At 41.1% G+C, this 21,895-nt stretch overlaps 1 protein-coding gene across 4 annotated transcripts in view; it reads right to left on the minus strand.

The window, feature by feature from the left end:
• FMNL3 (formin like 3) overlaps positions 1-21,895 on the minus strand; it is an 88,201-nt gene that overhangs the window by 19,306 nt on the left and 47,000 nt on the right. For 3 of the 4 annotated variants that reach the window (XR_015795696.1, XM_088138117.1, XM_007421242.4), the window contains exons 5-17: positions 19,001-19,084; positions 15,242-15,394; positions 13,217-13,325; positions 11,102-11,178; positions 8,586-8,679; positions 7,425-7,499; positions 6,622-6,732; positions 4,903-5,052; positions 4,122-4,223; positions 2,666-2,927; positions 2,479-2,547; positions 1,430-1,554; positions 471-673 (exon numbers count right to left, since the gene is read on the minus strand). Coding sequence is in view for 3 of the 4 variants with exons in the window: in XM_088138117.1 (XP_087994243.1) it covers positions 471-673; positions 1,430-1,554; positions 2,479-2,547; positions 2,666-2,927; positions 4,122-4,223; positions 4,903-5,052; positions 6,622-6,732; positions 7,425-7,499; positions 8,586-8,679; positions 11,102-11,178; positions 13,217-13,325; positions 15,242-15,394; positions 19,001-19,084 (1,614 nt within the window). In the remaining variant the exon portion in view is untranslated. The remainder of the gene's footprint in view (positions 1-470; positions 674-1,429; positions 1,555-2,478; positions 2,548-2,665; positions 2,928-4,121; positions 4,224-4,902; positions 5,053-6,621; positions 6,733-7,424; positions 7,500-8,585; positions 8,680-11,101; positions 11,179-13,216; positions 13,326-15,241; positions 15,395-19,000; positions 19,085-21,895) is intronic. The other variant, XM_088138119.1, reaches the window with a different exon arrangement.

Consider the following 21,895-nt stretch of genomic DNA (forward strand, 5'->3'; position numbering starts at 1 on the left):
AAGAAGACACAATGAAGAAAGTCCCTCTATCAGAGATGGAGCATCTGGGTGCTGATGGGCAAAGGCTGCAGAGGGAGATACTCTCTCAACATTCAGTGATGCTCTCACATAGGAGTGGGCAACCTCTACCCACTCTAACTCCATGTAACCTGTAACTTAATTTCCAAAGCCCTAGTTAAGGAAAGAGTGATCTGTCTTCATCTTGACAGTCAGCTGTGTGAGGAAGAAAGTGGTTGTTAGAGAGATAAGGAAAAAAGAGTGTATCAGAAAGAAAGAGAAAAGCACCCCACCTATTTTTTTGCTTTAGGATCACCTACTCTTCCTCCTGCCTGACCTGCTATTTGCACATGACATGGCCCCCTACTGACTAGGCCTGCAGAAATACAATCCTAGACAGAGAAAAAGGCTGCCTCTCAAGAAGGAAAACCAAAGGCTGGTGGTTAGGAAAAGCACCACAGAGGGATGCTCACGTGTGGATGGCTTTGCAGATCTCCTCTGTGGTCCTGCCTGCCTTACGCAACGTGATGGCAAGGTTCTTGGCCCGGTTGGCCTCCAACAGGGTCACTTTGTTGACTGCTTTGTGCGATGCCTTGTTTTTAGAGCAAAGAAGATCAATGGCGGGGCCCTGTGCCTTGGTCTTAAAGAGCTCCTCAAACTTGTCCAGGTCAAGGTCCTTGGAAAAATGGGAAGAGGAGTCCAAGAGTCATAGCTTGCCTTTTACTTCTTGGTATTTTTGGTGTTCTGGGCATATACCACATATTAAAATCATACAGCATATTTTGGAAACCAAGTGCTCCAATAACACACTAGGATTGGGTAGAAATGGGTTCCATACCTATTCAAGGGCTGTTGCAAGTTGCAATCGAAGAATCCTGCTATCTGCTCCATTTGTAGGCAGAATTGGAGCAGACAAATGTGAACATTCAGTACAATTCAAATCAAGCAATAATGTTTGTTTTTGCTGCTCCATTATTGCTGCTAGCACCCACCTTCTGCCAATAATACTTTTTGCCTATCTTCAAGCTTGCTTCCTTCCTTCAATTTATATGGCTACCCATCTCACAATAGCAACTCTGGGCAGATTACAACCTGTAGAAGTTATTTGCCATTCTCCCAGGTTCTTATTCTCAGTCCATTCTCTACTCTAAGCCCTTCCTTTAGCCTCTAATCTTTGGCTTTGGCTTTCGTCATATGGGTTATCTTCCCAATCCTACTTGTAGTTCTACTACCAGTCAGACTGACAACTTTTCCTTCTCTCACTCAAACTGAACAGCAGACTATTTTTTTACTCAGCATTAGAGCTTCAGTTCCACGATAGCCTAACAGATAACAGAAACAACAGGCTGTGAACTATGAAGGAGAATCAGTTACGAAATTATGCATTTATCATCTCTACTCATGCCAGCACTAACTTCTCGGTTTCCCTCACCTCCAAGATCTTTTCATCATCCAGTTCACTGAAGACCGTGCCGCTGATCTGGTTGGGCTTCAGTGCTGTCCAGTTAAAAACTGGCAAGCGGAACTTGGTCTTGATGGGCTTCTTAATCCGGATTGCTTGGTGCAGAACAGAAAACAAAGCATTGGAAAAGTGAAAGATTATGTGGAAAAGAGAAAGTACTTCTCAGCCTATTCCCAACAAGTCAGTAGGAGGAACAGGGTTGAATTCTGGCAATTTTCTGTTGAGTTTTGGTTAACTTGTTAGTTTCTCTTATGCCATATTTTCTGAAGAAAAGTGTCTAAGTGATTTGGGCATATCACCAAATCCTTTCCCTGGGCCATATGTAAGCACTGACTGAATTCATCCATTGATCTGTAACAGGCATACCATATCTGGACTGCAAAATGCCAGACAACTCCAAAATGGCAGCCAAGAGTTACAGTCTACTGTATCTCTTGGCTGTCACCTAGTGATTATCTGGATTTTTGCAGCCCAGATATGGTATGCCTAACCTGTATCTCAAAATAAACAGATGAATTTTCTTGAACAGGATGGAGTTTACATCCAAAGAAACATGTTTAAGGTTGTGTACCTGAAGCCAGAGCCAAAATTAAACTACTTATTTTTAATGGAAACAAATTATTTGGGTTTTTGCCATTCTAGTCCAATGAAATATGTCTCTTCCCCAAGGACATTCAAACTATTAAAAATTCAAGGTCATAACAATAAAATGTGATGCCAAGAAAAGCCATTTTGCCATCCATACAAATTACATAATTTATTCTGCAAAGGTTTCCAGCAGTATAATTCAGTTTTATCAGTTGGTTTTTGGCTTTCTGGCATTTTCCACAGACTTTCCAGTTTAAATTAGCACCCATAAGGGCTAGAAACATATTTTTTTAAAAAGTGGAAACTAAATTATTACTTAAATTATTTATCTTGAACCCCACCCCTCCAATGCACCTAGGATCCAGTATACAGCAACTGCCACACTATCTTCCTGCTCTGGTCTATTCTGGGAAACAGACATTGACATCTACCTGATAAGCCCATCGTGAGGATCACTGAGGGAGATGTGCCAGGAAGTGGTGGAGCTGGTGGACACTTATCTGTGAGGGAAGAACAATAAATAAATAAATAAATAAATAAATAAATAAATAAATAAATAAATAAGGCATCCTCCTCATTGCAAGATGTTGGTTTCTTAGCTCTAGAACAGAAGCCTACCTGGTAATGGAGGAGGGGGTGGGGGAAGAGGTGGCGGAGGAGGGGGTGGAGGAGGGGCAGCCTCCACGGGAGGCAGGACCGGGAGGCAGAGTTCATCCTCAGAGATGTCGCTGAAGTTGATCTCTGCTTCTGGAGGTGGTGGCAGCGGCAAGTGGTCACTCCCCATTGGATGCGAGGTATAGTGATGCCGGAAGGCTTCCTCCTTCTCCTTGATAATTCTGCGCAGTGTATGAACTTGGTTGCTGGCACTCTCATAGGTCTCCTGTCCCAGATAGACAGATATAGTAGAGTCTTTCTCATCTCTAAAGACCATTCCCTGCTCATCATTTCATGGAACCCTAATCACAAAGGACCAGCCATATCAGATCTTCTCCAGTTCAGGGCTCTCCAGATGAATTGGAGTTATGAGTGTTGCAATCCAACCCAGCTGGCAGATACCAGACTGGGGAAGATTGCAATGTTCATTGTACACTGAACTGCAGAATCACACATATCTCCAACCGTACCACTGCTGAGAATAGGAATGAGTTACATAATTTAATTTCCTTCATAGGAAGAAAACTTCTGTCTACATGGAAAATCAGTATGTGTGAAAATGAGTTTCCAACATAAACTTCACAGATTAGATTAGCAGAGGCAGGATGCCTTATTCAGGTCCAGGGAAGAATGGAAACCTGTAACTCCTCCCCAACTGCAGTTTGAAATACTGTGGTCCAGGAAGTCCTTGACTCTTGGTTCTGCTGACTGCCTAAACTGGTCAGGCAGTCAGAATGCTAGAGGATGCATTTTACGGTAGACGTTTTTAGGAAAAGAAGGACAGTAGCACAAAAAGATAGGAATTGTGCTCCATCTCCGTGACAAAGATGAACTTTGAAGGAACAAGTTCTTTTAAACAAGCAAACTTCCTACTTGCAGGAAACCCTTCCTATGTTGATCTGCTAGGCAAGGAGTCCTGCAAATTTCAGGTTTTCAAATATGGATTCAGAAGTTTTTAAAAAATGAGTTCTGCATGGCTTGGACCTGTTGGATGAGTCACTCCACAATGAGATGGGCGGTGACCAATTTGAAATATATATGAATGAATGAATGAATGAATGAATGAATGAATGAATGAATGAATGAATGGGATGGATGGATGGATGGATGGATGGATGGATGGATGGATGGATGAATGAATGAATGAATGAATGAATGAATGAATGAATGAATGAATGAATGAATGAATTTGTCACCCCATGACAACATCCATGAAAACTGATGTTTCCTGGGATGCGTGTTATTCTCCCCTTTGGCCACAAAGATCCCATGGGGTAAGCAAACTACCTTTCACTACAGTACCTTATCAGTGACCAGCTTCCAGGAAAATCTAGATTAAACCATCACTTTAAATCAAAGTCAGACCCCCCCCCCCATCCTCTAGGGAACATCTTCATTTCCCTTTCTTTGATCCACAAACCTTGACAATCTCCAATTCCTTTTCTCGCTGCAACAGTTGTTTCTCCAACTCAGCCACCCGCATGATGTTCTCATTCTCCAGATCCAGCAGCTTTTCTGTCAACTGAATAACAGAATAGGAATCACCAACTGGTCTTTCCTTTGATTCAAGACAGCTCTGCTTTTATCGTTTGATAACTATATGTTCAATAACTCACTTGTGAGGCAGACTCTCATCAATGAGCTACTGAGATTGTCATGAGGGTTTTTTTTTTAGCAAAGAACAATCAGGATTTTTTAAATGGTTAAAAACACATTTTAGCTTGATTGTACCCTCCCTTTGCATCCCCAGTCAAATCTCTACACCTCAGTCAATGTACTGAATTTGTGGGACCTTCTATATTGCATGCAGAAACTCCCTAATTTTATTCCTGCCATCTCCAGGCAGGGCTAGAAAAACTTCTGTCTCACCTCCTTGAGTTATGGATAGGCACTTCTGACCTAGATGGATCAGCTATCAGACTCTTTACAATTAAAATCCCTACGTTCTAAAAGCTAGGGTGACCCTGTCATCAGCTTAGAAGGGGTGAGATAAATAAATGTTTAACAACTGAATGGAACCTCCCTGTCTGGTGGCATATACCACTTTACACTAAAGAGTAAATAAGTGCAAAGGGGAAGGACATTTTCTTAAACAGTCTATGCAGTTCCTGCAGGCAAAACAGGTTCCTGGATTAGGTGCCCTTTATGCTGATTCAACCAGTAAGGCTTTTCCTATGCTAAACAAAAGTCTGTACACTTACATGTGATAAGTGCTCTTCCAATTCTTCCACTTTCTCCAAAGCCACATTCTTGGTCTCAGCATCTTCTAGCAGCCCACCTACATCAAACACATTGTCCAGGTAGGCCTGAATCTGCACTTGCAGCTTTTCACTTTCTGTGTGCCTTGACTTCTGTGGAGAGAAGACATTCTTAAAGGCCATAGGCTCCTAGAGTTCTCTTGGATGCCACCAAGTCCCCAGCAAGTCCAAAATAGAGCCCCTCTGAGGTACTCATGACATCATCAAAGATGCATCCTCACAGAAATGTTCCATCTCAGCCATCCATCTGAGAGCCCAAAAATGGAGATACAGGAAACAGCTCTGAAGGTAATGGAAGTACTGTACAACATCAACCACTAAAGCATTCCATGACAAATATCAAGCCACTGGTGAAAAATTTGAGATTTTTAAAAATACAAATGTATATAGGTTCTCATTACTCTATCATGACTTCCTCTCACCTCCACCCTCATCTCTACAGAATTCTGGAGCTGATTGTTTGATGAGATGCTAGGCATTTTGTTAGTAGTCCTTAGACCCCATCAGAGAACTATAATTTTCAGGGATTCCTGGAAAGAAGGTTTGATTATTAATCGGCTTTGTCTTTGTGATATAGACATGCTTTTGAAATTATGTTGAATTTTGACATGAACATGAAATGTATTTGAAATTGGCAAAATACAAATGTTGTCATAAATAAATAAACACATGCAACACTTTATCACCAATGGTCCCACAACAGAAACTTCCTTGCAAGAGCTCTTCAGAGTTCTGACCTTCTGTACTGGAGGACTTCTCCATGTTTCTGCTGTTCCTCTGTTGTTTCAGTGTCCGATTCCTCTCCACAGGCACTTAGCTTTAAGAACAAAACTCAAAGCCTGCCTTTCTATAAAACATTGGCCTTCATTTCCAACTACGGAAATGAAGCTATTTCCATTTCTAAAAAAATCCAGAGTTACCGCTTAGTTTCATGTGGCCCTCACTATGAAAATTGGTGGGGGTTTTCTGGGGGGGGGCTTGAAAAGCATTTGAAAGGGGCATTGTTTCCTGTAGAATGTACAAAATTTTCTCTTATTGCTTTGAATCAAACAAGTTCTGCAGATTTTGAAACCACACAAAAGCCCCAAAACTGTTAATCAAAATGAAAATGTTATCAGCACATACATTATAAGCAGACTTTTTTTTAAAAAAAACACGTTCTTCTAGAATCTGAACTTATAGAACACAACTATTTGAACACACAGAATCAGTCTTTGTAGACTGAGGGAAATGTCCTTCCTTATGGAGAAATGCTGTTAGCAAAAGGACTGTTTTGTCTTTTAAGTGATAGTTCTCTATCTTGCACTCATTTGACCAATTTCAAGCTATTTTCCATATTTTCATCTGCCACAGAAATTGAAGCCACAATGTATGTGTTAATCTTTTAGTTGGTAAGGCTAAGAGTCCTCCATCTAGAACCAGCCCGGATTGCTTGAAGCAAACATTGTGTGGCATTCAAGTGAGTTGCTCCTCTGTAGATGTTGTCCTGAACAATATGTAAGAATAGTGGGGCCAACAAACACACAATACAGGAGATAGGTCTAACTTTGTCAAGCCTAATTTTCTTTCTCCAAGCACCAGCCTTATGCATGGAGAGAGACTAAACATTGTTAGATTTTAATAGCACTTTGCGGTTTGCTTTGTGATGGGACAAGATATTACCTGTAAGAACTCTTCCAAACCCAGCTTGGTGAACTCGTACTGTAAGTGCACTCGGAAGTTCATGTCCTCTACTGAGTGGACCACAATGTTGATGAATTGCATGCAGGCTACCTATAAAAGACAGAAAGGGCAGCTGGAATTCTGACACACAGATCCAGATATTTACTCTCATTTAGCTTCTGGAACTTTTTTTTTTTTAACAGAGAACTGGATTTTTAAAATCCTACACACCCTATAGAACATAATTCCCAGATAGCCAAGTGCCACCATCTCGCCCAGATTCCATTCCTCCATGCAGAGAAGCATAGATTAATCTAATGATGGAGAAGGAGATTGCTTTTAGGGAAGAAGAGTAGCAAAAGCTTCAGGCTTCACACACTGATACCATCTAATCCATGTTCTGTAGAGATTCCTTAGAATAAATGTGTTCCTTGGGTTGATAAAGGTTCCCTACTCCTAAATTTTCACTCATAGACTTTATCTGTCCAGGATTTTATATAGGAGTCCTCCCCAATCTTGCCTGAAATGACCAGGGACTTTTTGAATGCAAGTCTGTGTTCTACCATTGACTTATGGTTTCTTCTGTGGGTGAATCCATGATAGCAAAGCTAAGCATAGTTGGGGACAGTGGTAGTCCTAGGTTATCCCATAGTCTATACAGTTTATTATCAAGGCAGATAATATACATTCAGTCTGTCACTTTGTTTCCTCCCAGGATTGGGCCAAATGAGCTGCCGGCATAAACAACTCCTAAGAAAATGCTTTTTTTTTTGGTAACACAGACCCCAGCTTTTACTCCTTACCAGGAAGTCAATATTGCTATCCTCATTACGGAAATATTCCATCAGTTTCTCAAAGCGATGCTGCTCTTTGCATACCTAAGAAAAGAGAACACGCCAGGATTGTAAGCATGTTTCAGTCCTGATGAGCCTGCCAAATTCACATCGTTCCACCGATGCTGACACTTTTCCATAAGTGCTCCTTCACATAGCTGGGCAGCTGTTACTTTCATGCACATTCCCAGAGTAATTTCTTTGTCCAGCCACACACCCAGAGAAAGAGTGGCTTGTTATCAGTAGATGGCACAGGAGGGACATGAGCTCTGTTTGAATTATCCACCTGGAAACAGTGGTATGCTCTCTCACTCTCTTCTCTTCTAAGTTGCACCCTGAGGGCCTATTGTTTTCCTTTAACCATTTCAGTCTTTATTCATTTTAGCCTTTTCTTTATTAGTTCAAACTTCTGAATGTTTTAACAGGACCGGCAGCCAAATAGAACATCTAATAAACACATGACCAACATCCAGCACTTCAGGAGCCATCCTAAGGACACACAACAAGGAAGAGAAGATGCCACTGAAAAAGGCGGATATTGTCAGAAAGGTGTCGGGCTCTTTGGGAAGCTACTGCTGAAACGGCCCTGCAACTGAGAGTCACCTCCCTGAACTTCAGAAAATGAAACCCCTACGAAAGTTATCCCGTGAAGCGCTTGACTGCAAGTGGACAGCGGCAGCAAGCGTGTGAGTTACATCAACAAAATAAGCGGCACATAGGCTTGGTTAAAGCATGGAGTCAGGCTGGTGTATCCGCCTGGCTCTGCTCAAGACTCAAGACAACACCAAAAGACAGAGCAGCCTGCACTGATCAAACACTCTGCCCAAGGTATTAGATACCAGAGTGGATTCGACTTGGGACACACCTGGCAAAAAAAAGTTGATGATCACTCTCCATCTACACCACATCAGCTTTTCTGCATTTTCCTCCCTCTCTGTTTGCATCTATCTCTGGATGTATGACTTAATATTAAAGTCGTTCTATCTAACCATCATTTCCATCTGCTTCCTTATATCTGTATAACCTTCCCCAATCTGGTGTTCCAGATGCCTTGGACTTCAAAACCCATAATCCCCTGCATCTTCAGAGTTCAATATCTATCCTTTTAAATAGATGCCAAAGCAACCTCACCTCCTTGAAGTTCTCAAAGGCAGCCAAAATGATCTCATGGCCGCCTCGCACAAGACACACAGCTGCCAGCAGTTCTAATACCAGCGCTTTTGTCCTGAGGAGAGAAAGGAGAGAAACACAGATGCCCCATCTGGAAAGAGCAGTATTGTTATCCTGATCATACATCCAGCACTAACCCTAACCCTAATGTGGAACTTTCTAGGCCCTTCCCATCAGCCTTGGTTAGTGGTCCTGAGAACATCAGAACTTGCAGGCAGAATCCATCCACCGCTCAGCATTTGATAGTTCCCATTAGAAAAACACCTTTCCCATTTGCAATCATGTCATCATTATGTCACTGCTCTTTAAAATCAAATGATACGTCACCATGCACTGAGTCTGATCATGAAACTCAGGGTCTGGCGCTGGCTCTCAAAAGTCTCAGATCAGAACCATGAGCTGCTTAGGTGGGACCTTTTCCATGCAAAGTACACGCTCCATCAATGAATTAAGTATTTTCCCCAATATATCTCAGAGAAAACCTAGAAGGTTTTGTAAATACAGGAACCCACATTCCTGTAAGCATTATTGTATATACCAGTTCCTCATACTGGAATAGAGCACACATTCTGCAGTGCAAAAAAACCCACATAGATTCAGTTCTCTGCATTCCTAGGTAGGGATGGGAAAGAATCCTCTTTGAAACCTGGGGAAGCCACTGCCAGGTAGGGCAGAAAGTACTTAGTTTTGCTACCAGTGGCCTGATTTATTACGAGGCAAACTTCTATAGTATATTCAGTGGAGTACAATCCAGTGAATTAGCTACTGGGGCTAGACCTATTTTACTGGGGGAAAAAACTTCAACCCCGATGGAATGCAGAATTACTATCTGATTTACTAGCAGTCTCCCAAATCAGGAGAATGTGATTTTAGATTAATGAATGGAAAAACCTGATCCAGCCAGATGACTTTTAAATTTGCGCAATCTGATTTGTTTACAAAGGCTGATTTATTTTATTTATTCATTCAATTTATATGGCTGCCCACCCACTGTGGTGACTTTGGGTGATGAAGAACAATTTAAAAATAAAACCAGCAACAACATAAAATACATAATTGGCAGCCAAGGTAAAAACAAATAAACAACAATTAAAATAACCATCATGTGGACTCTGACAATCTGACCCCCATGCCTGGGCATACAGCCAAGTCTTCAGGCCCTTGTGAAAGCCAGCAGGGTTGGGGCCATCTAATCTCCGGTGGGAATGTTACAAAGGGTGGGCACCATGACAGAAAAGCTCACTTCCTGGGTCCCGCAAGATGACATTCCTTAATTGACAGAAGCCGTGTTTCCTGCCAGATTTTCTGGGATGGGTAGAAGGGTTTGGGGGGAGGTAGTTCCAGAAATAACTCAGTCCCACACCGTGGTTTAACTTCTAAGGATCAGAAAAGAAGTCAGTTACAACAGGGTTCCTCAACTTTGGCAACTTTAAGACGGGTGGACTTCAATTCCCAGAATTCCCCAGCCAGCAAGGCTGGCTGGGAAATTCTGGGTGTTGGTCCACCCGACTTAAAGTTGCCAAGGTTGAGGAACCCTGAATTACAAGATACAAAGTTGTGACATCCATGCAGAAGGAAAAAAAGACCCTGGGCTGTAGAGAAACTAGAGTTATGGTTATAGTTAACATTATAAATATTATTTTACAGAACACATCCAAAGATGTCAGAGACATGGCTTGCTCACATGCCTGCTCTTCTCCATATATGCATCCATTCATCATTTAATGCCAAGCATTAAGGAATATGCACTAAAATAATTTAAGATATGCACTGTAAAACCTGGAGATTTTAGATGATCAATGAAGTTACATCAACAACCCAGCTAGGCAGTATTTCTGGCTGTATACAGAGCTGTCAGCGAGACCAAACAATGCTAGGAAACAACTGAAAGTTATCCAAATGCACATCTGCTTTACAAATTAAAATGTGTTTGAAATCAGATTCACTAGCTGGAGATAGGCCACATTACCGTATTGTTTAGTTTTTCAGAGCCGAAGGCAGTTTGAAAAATGTACCACTGCTGAAAAGGAAAAAATCATCATACTGTTACTCTGCTAAAAAGATATTGCAAATATTTGTGATATTTCAGAACCCGGCTCACTCTGTTTGATTATCAGGAATAGTGGGTCAAAAGAAACATTTTTTGGCTTCACACCATAGAAAGTGATACTTCTCTCAAAGTCACCTTCAATTTATTCAGAAAACATCTACTGCCTTTTTATAAAGAATCCAGAAGACTGCGGTTCTAGTAGGGTTCTGAAGATCTTTTGTTTTCTAAACCCGTCACAAAACTTGTATTTCCATGATTTCTTGGATACTGGGAACACAATAATTACTGAAGAATCTTGAAATTGGTTTCAATTTGCAATATTAATATATTCCATGTGAGTCATACCATATAAACTTTAGTACACATTTCAGAGATTAAACAACAATCCACATTTCCATGGGGCTCATTGAGCATATAGTTGCCTTACCTGGGGTTTTTATTGTTCAAACTGAGGGCTATCTCATTAACAGCATGAGGATGTGACATAACCAAATTGAATCCATACTGGAAGGGAAAGGAATTTGTACAAATATTAGAAGTTATAAGAAACAGCAAACAAAGCAGAAGGCCCTATTTAAGATGTAACTTAGTAATTATCCCCCATCTCTGGGGGAGATGGGCAGCATATAAATTTAATTAATAAATAAATAAATAAATAAAGCAAAAGAATAAAAGAAGAGTACAGTAACTTGCAAGATAATCTCCAGATTAGTGATACCAGATATATATATATGAGAGCCTCAATTGACCAAAATCACGATGGGGAACAGAGGTCAATTTCTATGGGCCAATCGATGACCATGGAATATGCTAGATTGAGTCTTTGAATGGAAGATGAGTAAATGGTAAAAAACCTGTATTAACAAATAAAATGAAAGAAAAAACAACAAGTATATGGTGTCTGTCACACTAACAGAAAGGGTTAGGATATAATAAGAATGCAAGTGGTCTGATCTTGTGGAGGGATACTGATGAATATGTACAGGGAAGTGAAAGGGTAGGTTTAATTATTAAAAAAAAAAGAATTAAAATGTATGTTTTAAAATACGGACTGGTGCTATCTAAGTTGTTGTAGATGAATATGAAAGTAGGAATCCACAGGTTGGTAATAGCTGCATTTCATACTCAGGGGATGATAATAAATGAAAGAACCAGAGATGAGATTTGGGGAGAATTGAGCATTCGTACTGCGAGGAATGAATGTTGAAAGAAGCAAAACACTGTTGTGTGTAAGAGCTTTGTTATATGAAAGTGAAAGTTTGGTATATCAGGAGAAATATAAAAGTAAATTGAATGCAGTGAGAATAGAGTACTTATAGCAAGATGAGTTTACGGAAAAACAAAAAAAGGGTAATGAATAAATGGGGGATGAATGAATGTGGACTGAGTAAAAAATTAGTGACTAGTACAAAAAAGTACATTGAGATGATGGTCATATGAAGAGAATAAATGAGAACTGAACTGCAAACAAACATATAATGGAAGAGTGAATGGGCTAAGAGGAACGAGAGCCGAGAAAGTTGTGACTAGATAAAGGTGATGAAAAAGACAGAAGTGAGAAATATAAACAACAGACAACAGTATCTGAAGCACTGTGCAGATGTGGTGGAAACAAGGATGGTTTGCAAAGAGAAAAAGGTATGGAGAGATACAGTGAAAGGTGTTGGAGTAAACTAGCTTTAGATAGGTTTCCTTTTTTTCCTCATGTCATTAATTTCTTTGGCTTATTATAAATTAGTATTGTTCTGTACTTTGCATTAAGCTAAGTATCCTGACAGGTGATATCATGATGAGTAGGCATGCATATATGTTTAAAAAAGACATTTTATGTAAATAAACTAATTATTAAGTCTCTTAAAATGTCACATGCAGCATAGCTCTCCTTCATAAATATGACAGATAGCTAGAAATTATCATACAGAATACTGGGATAATAGGGTGGGAGGAGTAAAAGAAGGAAAAAAGGATAGGAATTTAACAAGAGCAATCATATCAGTTGCGCTGCAACTCACCACCTCAGATATCTCTTTGGAAACACACTATTTAGTGGTGGTGTCCCCCATCTTCCAACATTCCATTTACAACTGAATTCTTTTAGACAGAACTGAACTTTTAGGGTAAGAGATAAGTGAAATTCTTTGTTGCTACTGACATTAGAGATACCGCATCATTAGCTCCAGTCAATGAGATGCTACAACATTGCTTGGAGAGCCAAAACCAACTGGGGATAAGTGGGGGAAAGGCTTTGGGGAGAAGAAACGTTGACCAGCAGGAGGCGCTGTGCCAGCAGAAGTAACAATAGTACTGAGTTCCCACCCTATTTTCTCTTCCGGGCCCAAAAAATCTCTCAGGTGTTCAAGCCAAAAGTTCTCTTTGGGCAGAGCCCCAAACTATACATGTAATAAAATGCATACACAAACTTATAAACACTGATTCTATGAGGGCAGAATTCAGTTTTCCTACAAATTCACCACAGGCAAGTGCCCTTGAAACCCCTATCCCAGCTCGAAGCCAGCACTACTAAGGGTCAAGCCAACAATACCTGATAGTTCATGATAGCCCGTAAACACAAGATGCACACGTGGACGTCATCTTTCTGGCTCACCAGCCGTGAGTTCTTCAGAGCTTTTCTGCTGGGAAGTGTGGTGTATCTGCCAAAGAGAACAGCCCTACATTTAGCAAGAAGCAGTAACGTCCCCCAAAGAATGCTGCCACTTGCCAAGGATGAAGTCATGGCCACAGCTAAGAAAGAACACTGGAATTAGAACCACCGGCTTCTGTCAGGAGATTTGCCCAAGATGTATGTTCTCCTTCGGGAAAAGGAAAGGCTGTGTGGCCACAGGACCTTCCTTGCAATCTGATGGCTGTTCTAAGATAGAAGGCTCCTGGCACTGCCAGTCAAAAGACAACCTACAGCTTTTCCCTCTTTTCCTGCTTTGCAGATCTTGGTAGGCAGAGCAGTTTGGGGCATGGGGGAAACAAAAGAAATGGTAGAAAAATACACTTCTTCTGGGAAGCAACTTCAAGCCATTCAGGGGATTATCCCCGTGTTTAAAGCATTTTCCAGGAGCTAATGGAAGTTATTATCTGATTCCAGTTATTATCTGATTTTCTCAGGAAAAAAAACTCAAAACATCCCATCTTTATTCCAGCAAGATGAAGGCGCATTGGTTTTTATCAACCAAAATCAGGAAAACCAAAAGCAAAGCAATTAAAATGTTTTAAAAAACAGAGAGCAAATTATAGATTTTTGTCAGTCGAAAATAAATCCAAATTTAGAAGAAAAAAATGTCTTCCATGAGGAATAAAGAAGCTAGTTAATTATCAGAAATGCGGCATACAACCTAAACATATGAATGACAGAGAAAACCTAAGAGGTGAAAGCTTCAGATGTCATCACTAGAAAAGAATGTTCAGCTAAGAGAGGACATCTCCAAAAGTTGTAATGATAAAATTTAGTTCTTCCCCTCAAATGCTCAATTCTATTCCTTTCTGTTCCTGTCAAGGCAGATGAGATTGAAGGTTTGTCATTCATATAAAAAAAATCCCCTCTCACCCCTATGGGTGGTCTGCATCTTCCTCAATCTCGGGTCCTCTACCAGAGGCCTGGGAGTTTGAGGGTTCTGTGCAGGAACTTAGCTGTTCCTAGTGCTGCAGGGATATATATATACATATAGACATACAGTATATATGTATATGTATATATATATATATGGTACACACACACAGAGGACAATGCAGGAAGACACTGGATCTTTCAAAGCTACTATTGTTATTATCCAACACAGCATTCTGATGCCTCCCATATATTTTGAATTATGGTTCCCACAATCCCTTGCTCCTTGTCCTGCTGGTTGGGACTGATGGGAGTTGAAGCCCAAAATATTTGGAAGGCATCTATTTGCCTGTCCTGCACATTACCACTGCAGTAGCAGCTTACCAGAGGGAGGACCTATTGACCTTCTTTCTGGTGGGTGCCAGTGCTGTCAGGGCAGATGGCCAGGCTCTGGCTTTGCAGCTGCTCCCTCAGCAAGGATGAACTCCTGTGAGGGTTTGGTCTTGTAAGAGCAGCTGGTCTTCTTTGGGCTTTTTTAGCCTGAGCAAGTTGTCATCCAGGCACAGGCCAGTTCTTATGCACCTACTCAACCACCCACTTGCCTCCAAGCCAACAGGTCTGCCATGGAGAGCGGGGGCTCTTGTCCACAGGCCCACACATATCTGCATGCACACAGGCCACTATCCAGCCTGGGACGTACATCACTGTACACTCTACATGCCACCCAGAACGAGGATACTTACCAAGGTAATAAGGACAGAAAAAAAGAGAGAACAGGAGACCCAGCAAAGACAGGCAAACAGAGCAGGGCAAAGGACAAGGCCTGGAGCAGAGAGAAGACATGGCCAGCTACCACCAGAGGAACATCAAGGGGGAAGGATGGGAGTGGGAAGAAGAAATCAGCACACAGCATCCCCTGGAGGGCAGAAAGCAGGGCAGGTTTATTACTGTATAAATGGCACCGCTGAACAGGATACACACTGGAGGTTGCAGCAAGACAGAGGTACATACCGGAGAGCAGACTGGCGCGCAGAGCGAGCAAGACTGTTGGCGTAGGGAGCAGACAGGGTGCTGGGGTGCTGCAGATCCTCTATGGACCTGCTCCAAGATTTCAGCTTCTCTAGCGCTCCATCCTCGCTATTTTCCAGACCCTCAAAATCAAACCTGGAGGGCAGACAGGGAACATACACCATACACACAGGGAAGCCTTAGAGCAAAAGCTTGCATGGAAGGGTCAAGGTCTGGATTCCCAAGGGATGGAGGTTACTGCAAGCCACAAGCCAGCAGCATAGAACATGACAAGGTGCTGATGGGCAGTCAAATTTCCTCTCTGTAAGTAAGATCTCAGCATACAGAAATCAACATCAAGGTATATTTTAATGCTCTGCCTGAACACAACAGAAATTCCCAGGGCATTTTTACAGTAGAGGTACACCAATATACAACCAACGGTATATTCCACACCATGCCAAGGGCTAGGTTTATATTAAACACAGTCTTCTCTCTGGCATCAGCTTGTGCCTTCTGGCCTGCAGCCAGGTGTGCTTCAAAGACTATGGTGTTTGCATTAGGATATGACTACACAGCTTAATTTCAGGCATATATCTTGGGAATAGCTGGTCCCATTTGTGATGAATTCTGGATGGAGTCACTGTTTTATAACAGACTCCTGGAGTGGCTACAGCTGAAGGAAGTTCCTTGTTAAAGGAGGAACAGTTTTCCCAATTGGGTGCTTTTTCACAAGTCGTTCTCAGGATGTTCTTTAAACAGTATTAAGATTATTATACTGGCTCCTGATCTATTTAAAAGGTCAATTCAAAAGATGGTAACTTTGGATAGATAGATAGATAGATAGATAGATAGATAGATAGATAGATAGATAGATAGATAGATAGATAGATAGATAGATAAAACCTTCTTGTCTCACCCTGTTTCTGAGTGTTAAGATCTGGAAGTCCTCTCTAGATTTCTGCCTAAGAGACTTTTTCAGTCACAGTATTCTGACTTTAGAGCTCTCTCATAAAGCAGCTCTGATAAGTCCTTATATTTTGATGAAGTTCAGTAATCCCTCTAAATCACACCTTTTGTGATACAATTCACATCCAAAGTGTAAGGTATTTGCACCATGGTCTGTCCAGGTAGATCTGCTCAATTCTTTTTTAATTCAAGAATGGAATTGCTAAGAATGCAAGTTTATCAGCTACCTACTTTTTTATTTTTTTGGTTAAATCATTGACATCAGAAATGAAGATACTGGACAGTTGGAAGAAAAACAGTCAATCTGTGCAAAAAGACTGGTTTTCACTTATCTCTGATGCCTCCCAATATCTGAGGCTTTCTTCTTAGTCTGGGACCCCAAAAATGTCTATCCAGAAGGCCAAGCTATTCTCACTCAGACCATCCTCTCTGTCATAAAATCTGCTTTTGTTATGAAACTCAAGATCCTATTCAAGAATATAACATGTAACTAACTACCTTAATTCTACTTATATTTGGATGCTATGTTTGTGATTGCTATCTTCCCTTGCTTTTTCTGTCTTCTTTTCCCAAGTTAGTTTCTTCTTACATATGGATGTCTTGCCATACTGTTTCAAAAGATGAGCTTTGGACAAAAACAACCAAAAGCTGATTTTCTTTTTATATTGTCCCAGACCTGGATTGACAGGCATTGGTGCAGTTAAGATAGAACTTTGGGGATGCAATTTCAAAGACTACAACAGGTTCCCATTATGTGAAGGTATGTATATGTGTGTGTATACGGATGGACAGACAGATGGAGAGAGAGAGAGAGAGAGAGAGAGAAGGGGCCCACCTCACCATTAAAGCCAGAGTCTAAAATTGCCTAGCTACATCACTGCTGAAAGTTGAGATCTCTTTGACCCAAAAGCTTAGCACTCCTCAGTCAGAAAAGAGATTTAATGTACGATTTACGGATTTGGGGATTAAAAAGGATTAAAGAGGAAGGGGAAAAAGGAAAATGGCAATTACTCGATAGAAAGAAGAGTGGAAGTCATAATTCTATGTTTTCTTTCATTTTTGCACTTCTTTTCTTTTTTTACTTATTTTCTATCTTCTTTTTTCTTTATTTTTCCTTTAATTTTTTTATACTTTTATTGTACTGAAAAATTCTAATAAAATATTGGGGGGGAAAAGAAAATAGGTTTAATGTATCATAATTTTTTTTTTGTATGTATGTGTGTGAGTATTTACATACAGACTCAGACACAGAGAGAGAGAGCAAATAAGAAGTCTATCACTAAGAAAAGCCCAGTAACACAGCCATAAGGGTATACAGATTTAAGAAAGCTTACCTAGCACCAAGATTCACAAACTTTCTATTTACTCTGAATTTCTCTCTTCTGTTAGCTTTTCTGCTGCTGTTTTAATACTGTTTTATTCTGGTTTGGGCTACTGCTCTGTTTTATATGTTTTAATGTAATTTGGTGGTTTAAAATTAGAGGCCTGCTTCCTGAGAGTGGGATAACTTGAAAAAATGAAATAAAGAAGCTGCCAAGGCAGAAAGATCAAGCTAAGAATTTATCAGGATAAGGAGGACAACTTCTTCACCTTCCAGTCAGAACTAGCCTAGCACAGAAAATGGCATTGATGCAGATGGCCTCACGCCCCACCATTCCTGATATAATAGAGATACACAATATGTATATATCATGAGCTCCCTTGTCTGTTGGGCCCTTGGGACTTAACTAGCAAAGACATCTGGGCAAATTCAAGCTGAATATGTCCAAACAGAAGCAAGAACAGAGCCGGTTAGCTCTCTGCAGTGTTCCTCAAAACAACTGCCAGAAACAGGACTTTTTTCCTCCTGTTTTGATATCCTTTGGTCTTTCTTTTCATGTTTCTGTTAGGATGCCTAAATATTATTGCAATGTGGAATTATATGGCCTTTCCGACTAATTCTTGAGGACTCAGGGGACCAATCTAGGCCATCTGTTGGAGGCTTCATGTACAATGGAAACAAAGCAATCTGTAGTTGACTACTGTAACAGCACAACATCACCCCTCAAACCCCTTTTTTCTCTCTCTTACCATCTTTCTGACACTACCCTGTCTCTCAACCAAGCAGCAGACAGCAGGGAAAGAAAAGACGTACATAAGCTTTGAAATTAGGCCTGAGAGCCACATATGGTCCTAGATCTTCAAGCTGCTATCCTTAATCTAGGACATCCTACGGATCATGAATTAATGGAGCTTCAGATTCCTTTTTGGGTACCAGCAAAAAGAAAAGTATACAACAATATCTTTCACTTGCTGCACTTCCAGTAGTATCTCCAGCCTCAGTTCAGAAAAGTGGAGCACATTATTTTTAATGGAATTAATTAACTAATTAAATGCCAGACCATTAACCAATCATTCATTTGTAGCTGTCATTTTTGTTTGTCTTATTACTCTACCAAGACATACTGTACAGCCAAGCAGCCAGCAGATTTTTCCCCTGGAAATACCTCTAATGTAAACTGTGATCTGTAAGTGCCAGCTAAGGAGTCTTCCTTAATGAACAGGAGGCCTGGCATGGAAAATGCTGAAAGCAGCATCTATATTCTTCTCTCTGTCCGAGAATCTGAATGAGATGAAGGGTCCCTGGCATAAAACCAAACTTCCAAAATGCCACTGTCCACTCAGCATGCAAATCTCATTATGTCTTTCTACACCTGTTATTGCCACTCTTAAGAATGTATGACACCAACATGAAATGTCCACAGTTAGGACATATTATGAAGGATGAGGAAGAACCAGGGCACAGTTACTTACATCACTGCACACTGAGCAAATGAGAGGTAGTCCACCAGCACGTCCAGGCCTTTGTTTTCATCGTTGAGAAATTCACGCACCCATCTGCAAAAACAAAAAACCAAATTGGACCCCAAAATGTCACTTATTTTAGTGATGTGACTTACAGACTGTGTTCAGACTCAAACTGTGGTGCTATTTGAGGTCTATCCTTCCAACCAGCTTTCCCAACCTAATGCCCTCCAGATGGGGCAACACCTCCCAGGATTTCCAGCTGATGCAGGATTGCCTCTTTATATTCTCAAAGAGTGTTTAACGAAAGGTATTTATTTGTTTATCCATCCAATTTTGAGGCCACCTGGCTCCTTGACCACTCTGGGCAATTTACAGATAAAGAGAAAAACAAAATAACAGTTATGGCCTACCTGACACTTAATCATTGAGCTCCACTAGATATTAACTTGGAATCCTTCAATAGGCACATCAGTCACATCCATTTCTTTCAATTCCTTGAATCCTGCTTGCTGCCCAATATAATTTTCTCCTCTTTCCTCCTCCTCAGTGTCTTTAGGTTCATAGGTTCACACTGCCATTTCATCAATTTGACTATGGCAATCCAAGTGATTGTGACTCTCAGGAATGGGTTGCTACAACCTGGGTTTATGTACACCCTGAAAATTGTAATACTTTGGCTAAAATTAATCTCATCTTCCTTCTCCTCCTCCTTCTTGTTGGCTCTTCTGTTTCTACTATTTTCATAAACACTGGTTACACTTGATCATATCTAATCTTGTTTTATGTTAAGAACTCAGGGGTGAATTTTTGCCTAAAAAGGAAGGGTATTCATTTGTTGTGTAAATTAGACAGGTGCATAGAATCTTGCACAAAAATAGAATTCATTGTCTCCTGCAATACGCTGAATTAGTATTTAGAGCAGGGTTTCCCAAACTGTGAGGTATACTTCCTTTGGGGAGGTGGTGCAGACAGAGTCCAGGGGAGGCGTGAAGAACTTTTTAGTTGTACGTTGATACAATAAATACACATTTCCCAAAGTTTCAAGATATTGTTTTCATTGTTCATTTGGGTGTTTGGATTTTTAGGGGAGGTATGTACATTAAGATTACACTAAAGGGAGGTGTGATGGCAAAAAGTTTAGGAACCCCTGATTTAGATACGTGAAAACTCACATGAATGACAACAGTCTGAGGGGGGGTAGCCTATTCAACAGAGACCAACTTGAAGATTCATGGGACTGAAACTGGAATTGTGTATGCAAAGCAAATATGCTCCAGTGGGGTGTCCCTTCCCAATGGGAACTTCTTTCTCAAAGACTACATTCAAGTGAGCGCCTATCTCCAACTTTCAGAGGCACCAGCCTAGACATCAGACATCAACACTTCTCATTTTCAGTAACTCCAATCAAACTCAGCTCATTTGTAGGACTATGTTCAGTCTGGAGTTTTGGAGTGATGTATATAAACTGGACAGGGTTCACAGAAAACAGAAGAACGTGATAAATTTAGAAGGAAACCACCAACTGTGGCCCACCCAATGTGTGTTCGGGGAGATTGTGGTAGCCCCTAGTTGCTGTAAACAAAGCAACTGGTACAACTTTATCTTTCAATAGCAGGGAAGGGAGGGTTTGCTTAGGCTCCAAGACATCTGCTGGAGATCCCTCAGCCTCTTGTAGTCATTGATGCAAGGAGAGAAGTGACATGGGGAACTAATCTGACGAATCTGTAGGGAAAGAATCAAACTGTACCTGTTGGGTAGTACCAAATGAAGCTGTGAATGTGTGTAACTTTGTACGTGGAGATGTGCCAACCCAGGAACAAGTACTGTACATCATAACAGAGAGAATGCCTGCAGCTAGTGGTTTCAGTATGCGTGTTATTTCCTGAAGTAGCTTTGGCTGACTGCAATTTTGTCCATTAATCATCTGGACCCATATGGTCTCTTTCTCTTTCTCTCTTTACACCCGCCCATTTCCTGCCTGTCTGAACTTCAGCCTCCAACCCCAGTGTGTTTCCTGTCTGATTTCAGTGGCTGCACTGCTAATTTAGAGTCCTCAGTGCATTTGCTGAAGGCTAAAGGATGTGGAGGAGGGAGCAAAGGCTCTCTAAGGCAAATCCCATCCTGTAGTCAGGTAAGGAAGAGGAATTATGAGTGGGGTGTGAGTTCCTTGCAGAAGAGGAAGCCACACAGCTTTTTTTTTTTAATGCATGCTTATATAGTTATTTCTTTACAAATGCGTCTGCTGCTGCTGTGCCTGTTTAACCACAGCTGATTGGCAGAGCACATGTTGTGTATATAGGTCTCCCCAGGATTTACAAGAAACATTCTCAACCTATGACCTGGAGAGCCATTGTCAATTACAGCAAATAATACTAAGCTAGATCCACCAAGCCTTTGACAGTGTAAGGTCATCGTATGCCTTCGTAGGAAGGAATAAGTAGCCCCAAGGGCATGTGAGAGACAAGCCACAGATGAGGGTGAGCACATGCGTGCCCTTGTATTCATTTGTGTGTGTGATGCAAACAATCACTGGGCTTAGGAAAGCCCAACAGACTGCTTCTAACCAGGAATATCACTAACACTAACTAGGGAAAATAGATCTCCAGTGGCTCAAACAAGTGGCCCAAGATTTGGGAGGGAGGGAGGGAGGGAGGGACACAATTACCGATGTTTGAGAAATTTTGGACTGAACCCTGCTGGGTTACATTATGGGATCTCTTTTCTCCTCTAAAATAATTTATCTGACTAGGCAAGCCTGTTGTTTACCAGAAAGCAAAAGTAAGCTTTAGAAAGATAGAGGAAATCCTATCAAGGACATGGGGATGTTTGTAGCAGTGGAAGACTGCCTGCACGCAAGCAGGTTACCCTCCAAGACGGTACAGATGAGCAGGGATTGCTTTG

This window comes from Python bivittatus, unplaced genomic scaffold (genome assembly GCF_059951505.1).
Source record: "Python bivittatus isolate LINGU-HERP-01145 unplaced genomic scaffold, Pbiv_v1 ctg000220_np1212, whole genome shotgun sequence".
Taxonomy (NCBI): Eukaryota; Metazoa; Chordata; class Lepidosauria; order Squamata; family Pythonidae; genus Python; species Python bivittatus.